The following is a 5,671-nucleotide window of genomic DNA, read 5'->3' as shown; positions in this document are numbered from 1 at the left end:
ATAACTGTGCTGAATGCCACAAAGCCCCCAGTGAGAGGCCCATGATTACTCAATGGAATATGTCCATCTATACAATGATTTGGATACAAGAAGAGTGGGCACCTTGATCTGAAATTGGCTATTTTGTTTAAAAATATATATATATTTGAAAAATGGTCTGAAGTAATGTAAAGATGATTTCAACATGCATGGTATACATCATTATCAGAATTACTAACAAATACCACTTTACATCACTTCCGAATATTTTTATGGCAAAAACGACTTAATTTAGAGATATTGCTGCTGCTCTGCTTCCTATATTTAGTACAGTAGTTTTATAAGAATTGATTTAGCAATAAAACATAACAGTAAAATATCGAATGAAATAAGGGCAGCAGTTAAAATGTCTTGAGGAAAACGTATATTGTATATTATGGGTGAATTGTCCCTTTAAAACAGACAGGCGTCAACATTAGATTAATTCAATAGAAAATTGTCATTTGCTGATTTGTTTTATAACTGTGCTGAATGCCACAAAGCCCCCAGTGAGAGGCCCATGATTACTCAATGGAATATGTCCATCTATACAATGATTTGGATACAAGAAGAGTGGGCACCTTGATCTGAAATTGGCTATTTTGTTTAAAAATATATATATATTTGAAAAATGGTCTGAAGTAATGTAAAGATGATTTCAACATGCATGGTATACATCATTATCAGAATTACTAACAAATACCACTTTACATCACTTCCGAATATTTTTATGGCAAAAACGACTTAATTTAGAGATATTGCTGCTGCTCTGCTTCCTATATTTAGTACAGTAGTTTTATAAGAATTGATTTAGCAATAAAACATAACAGTAAAATATTGAATGAAATAAGGGCAGCAGTTAAAATGTCTTGAGGAAAACGTATATTGTATATTATGGGTGAATTGTCCCTTTAAAACAGACAGGCGTCAACATTAGATTCAAACAGCTACAAAACAAACCAGATTAGGAATAAACATGACTTATTTGCATGCATTTATTAACAACTTTTCAGCAACAACAATTCATTTCAGGGTGCAAAGCCGACATCTTTGCAAACACAAAACACATTTAATGTGAGTGAAGCAGTAGATTTCTTTGTTTGTTTTTTAAAAAGAATACATCAGTAGCAGTATGAAAAAAAAACATCAGTAGAAAAGCTAAAATCTAACCTTTATCATCTGTAACTAAACTACCAATTAGGTCTAACTGAAGTCCAGACATTCATATTTCACAGCATTTCAGAATTTCCAAACAAATTGTACAGATTTCGATTGAACACATCGTAGTTCAATCCTTGGTGGTCCATCCATCATCCTATATGGTCCTCCTATGGTCCCAGCTAGCTACGTTTGAGCAATGGGAGTCATCCACTCAATTCTAGCTCAGAGAAGCTCCATCAGTCACTTCTTCTTCCTCCTCTGATGAAGTGCTAAAACCTCACCGCACAGCACCTGGAAATAAGCACAACACAACATAAGATTCGGTGACCAGACTTGGTTTGGACCTGGTTTGGCCAGGATTGTCCCGGTTTCAAGCTGGGTTGTCCCTACCCCCGACAAATATCTCTAAAATACAAAATTGTCCCGGTTATCATCACAGTTAAAATAATAAGACGTGTTTTGAGTTCTTACATAGATGTTTATCATGTTCTGTTCTGTTAAAAGCTGTAGTCACTAAGTGTAAAATAATTATACCCCATCCTGATGAAAACCACAGGGGAAAATAAAATAGAAATGCAAAAAACATTTCAAATAAATTGTCAAAAGTAGTGGAAATAGCATATAGACAAGCGCTATTTTCGTTATTTTAAGTGATTAAAGGTCCCGGTTTGGGTGTATCTTAAAATTTGCAATACTGTACTTCTCTTTCAACTTTATCCAATTTATATAATGTCGTTTTTCTATACCGGATGTATGTCAACTGCCTTTGAGACAACCCCCCCCCCCAAAAAAAACAAGCATTATTTTATTTTATCTATCAATACCTGTATCTGCGTGGACAGCCATGGTGACCAACGATATATTCTTGGGAATAGCAGTACCGTCTGCAGAGTCCTCTATACCCACATGTCCAGTACTGCATCTCCGACTCCGTATCATTGGCTGGGGAGACAGTAACACATTTAGGGCCCTATCTTGGACGCCACCTTACCCCTTATCCCTAAAATTCTTTGCAATTTTTTACTATTACTTTTTTTATTTTCAAATAGTTCAAATAGCCAATCTACAAGCTCACAATGCGTCGATGTAGATCGGCTAGTTGAACTATTTGAAAATGTTTTTAGAAAAAAAAAGGCTAAGAAGTTTAGGGATAATGGGTAAGGCGGTGCCCAAGATAGGGCCCCTTGCCTATCACACGCAACTAATAACTTGGCAAGGATTTTGTTACCTATAGGCCTATATGCTGATGATGTTTTCATTGTGTGTAACATGCGATACATTGCAAAACCTTTTAGTATAATCAAATAAAATACACAATTAATTCAATAGAAAATTGTCATTTGCTGATTTGTTTTATAACTTTGCTGGATGCCACAAAGCCTCCAGTGAGAGGCCCATGATTACTCAATGGAATATGTCCATCTATACAATGATTTGGATACAAGAAGAGTGGGCACCTTGATCTGAAATTGGCTATTTTGTTTAAAAATATATATATATTTGAAAAATGGTCTGAAGTAATGTAAAGATGATTTCAACATGCATGGTATACATCATTATCAGAACTACATTTATCCTTCAAATTATTGTTTATGCCCAAAATTATTGGATAAGCACCAAGCAGGTTTTATAACAATTTGTTGCAATTGTAGCAATATTAGGCCGTAATTGGCGAATGTTCAAGCATCTTCTAATTTAGTTCTCATATATCCTTTACATTACTTAAAACCATTTTCCCAATATTACATTTTCTAACATTTTGGGACAAAATTGCCAATTTTACATCAAGGATCAAGGTTCCCACTCTTCCTGTCACCAATGATTTGCACTCTAACACACATACACTACAGTAAGAAAGTGAGGTGTGTACACACTGCTTACCCTCTCCAGGTGAGAGCATCAGGAGAAGCACAACAAGGACCACCAAGCTCAAAGCCTTCATGTTTTTGGTGCCACTAAGTTCTCAGACAGTGTCGCTGCCAGGGGGCTGACCCTGCATTTATACAACATTTCACCCAGCGTCCCACCAGGGGAGGAGTCCCATGCTCTCTCTCTGTCCAAATCACAACAACAAAGTATCTGTCATAATGTTTTACACTCTGAGCTGTGAAGAAGAACCGGTGCAGTTTGGCACTTGTGTGACAACAACTCCCACCTCTTGAGAAGTTGGTTTGTGTACTTTTTTTAGACGGGGAGCTATACATTAACGGTGCTGTGAGGGATATTTATTTTGGTTAAAAGAAGAAGAAATGAAGAAAAAAAATGTGTGTTGTGTTACAAAGTTAAAGCTCTATGTTGTGATTGGCATAATTGCTGTAGGGTGTTTGTTCTGAAACAGTAGTCTACCCCGTCTCTCCAGCTCTTTAAAGAAAACTGAAGAAAAAGTAATAATTTATATAGCGCTTTTCTCCAAAGCGCTTTACAATGTTTTTCAGGCGGGTCAACAAATTTCATCCAATCAGGAAAGAGCACCCATTCTTTCAGCTTCAATGTTATAGTGTTCCAATTCCAATTGTGTCTGCTCTTTTGTTTTTTTGCTTCATCACACGTGTTTATCCTGCAATTCTGTATGAGGACTCTCTCCTGAACGGATGAAATTTGTATCTTGACCTGAAAATGTATATTTTCTGTTACGTAAAGAGCTGGAGATAGATGACTCTTTATTGTTGAATTTGCCCCTTTTGATTATAGTTGACGAGACTGCAGTGCGAACAGACATCCAGGTTAGAGAAGAAAGGGGAAAAAAAGAAGCTTCACCTTACAAAAAGTTTACAGTACTTACATCAACCACCTATCCCCTGGCCAGTTGGAGTTTAGAGTAACAGGAATATCAAAGAGAGGAGAGTAACACTAGACCACAATGGACTCCTTCAGACCAGTGAGTCCTCAGAGTTAGACCACAACGCCTGTACAGTTTACAGATGGTTGCAGAGAGCTTCAGAAAGAGGTTTTGAGTGACCATGAGGTGGTTACAGCCCTGTGGCTCTCTCTCTCTCTCTCTCTCTCTCTCTCTCTCTCTCTCTGTCTCTCTCTCTCTCTCTCTCTACTGTATGTGAACATGACAGTAGTTCATGTGATAGTGCTGATGCTGTCAAACTACAATCAAACCCACACAAAAAAACACACAGCTCTGATGTGCAAGGGGCTATTGTTAAATCCCCCATCCAAAAAAACAAAAAGCTGTGTGCACACCACAGACACATTTACATGAACAGTGTGCGCCCTCTAGTGCTGCATTGACAGTAGGACAAGACATTGTGGTTATGTATTTATATCTGTCTGTGTTTATTTTGTGATGTATTTTAGATTGTAGTTATTGTTTGAAGAAATATGATCTGACACCCTGGTGACTCAACTCTAGCCAGTGTGCATTTGAGTTGTGATATACTGACTTTGCTGTGTGGTTCTCAACCAGTGGTCCTTGAGGGGGTTCCAGGTGGTCCCCAGCTAAATGATGGAGAGTTGGTAACCAAATGGACCCTTATAGATCTTTATCTTTCGAGAGTGTAAAATGAAACCAAATGGACCCGCAGTTAAATTATTGTTAAACATCTGCATTACTTAATTAAATAATTGTTATTTTTATCAACTTTTGCCTGTTATATATACTATTGGTACCAACATCAATACAGCATGGATGGAATTGTGGACAAAATCGGATCCAAAGAAAACAAAATATTCGAAGTTTTGGGTCTAAGAGTCTAAATCTCATCAAATGGTGGTCCGTGGCTCAAATACCGAATAAATAATGGACCTTGATATGAAAATGGTTGAAAACCACTGCTCCATCCTGTCTGCTTCCCTCTCATATCTAAATGGACTGCACTTTACAATGTATTTCACATTCACCCATTCACACGTCTTGCTCAAGGACACTTCAACACATAGCCAGCGAAAGCCTGGGATCGAACCTGGAACCTTTGGATTCCAAGGTGGCCGATCTACCTTCTGAGCCACTGCCGCCGCCATATTGAATATTTGTTATTTTATTTGCATACGTCTATGAGCTCACAAGAGTTAAATCATTTGGTTTTGGTTCCTCAACATTGTAGCAGCAGCAATAACAAAGAAATAAAAGTGTCTCCCTGTCTCTCCAGCTCTTAAGTAAACAGAAAATACAGGTGGGTCACCAGACTCACCAATTCCATTCATCAGCTTCAATTTCATATTGTTTCAATTCCAGTTTGTCTGCTCATTTGTTTTGTTAAATCAACTCCAATTTCATGTGTTTATCCTCTTATTATATACCCTGCATTAGTTCTCTCTCCTGATTGGATGAAATTGGTATCCTGACCTGTTAATTAAAGAGCTGGAGTGACGGAGGTGTACGGAACACTCTATAGCAATGATCAAGGACGGATGAAGATAAAAAAAATACTTGTCAGATCTGTTATTCAGTTTCTATTGTCCTGTCAGTCAGACAGACATATAGGAGGGACCTTACTGTATAGGCTGGGGCCCCACATGTTTCACACATTTTATCTATAGGCTA

General features: G+C 37.5%; 1 protein-coding gene across 1 annotated transcript; it reads right to left on the bottom strand.

Moving 5' to 3' along the window:
* Positions 1 to 1,339: 1,339 nt before the first annotated feature.
* Positions 1,340 to 3,121, bottom strand: defbl2 (defensin, beta-like 2; the record flags this gene model as incomplete). Its single annotated transcript, XM_080435926.1, has 3 exons — positions 1,340 to 1,470; positions 2,004 to 2,121; positions 3,061 to 3,121. The coding sequence occupies 3 exons, from the start codon at positions 3,119 to 3,121 to the stop codon at positions 1,449 to 1,451; spliced, it is 201 nt and encodes a 66-aa protein (XP_080292052.1). The 3' UTR covers positions 1,340 to 1,448.
* Between the last annotated feature and the right edge of the window lie 2,550 nt (positions 3,122 to 5,671).

This window comes from Gymnoscopelus braueri (genome assembly GCF_963280865.1).
Source record: "Gymnoscopelus braueri genome assembly, chromosome: 8".
NCBI lineage: Eukaryota > Metazoa > Chordata > Actinopteri > Myctophiformes > Myctophidae > Gymnoscopelus > Gymnoscopelus braueri.
This window is presented reverse-complemented; position numbering and strand designations above follow the sequence as displayed.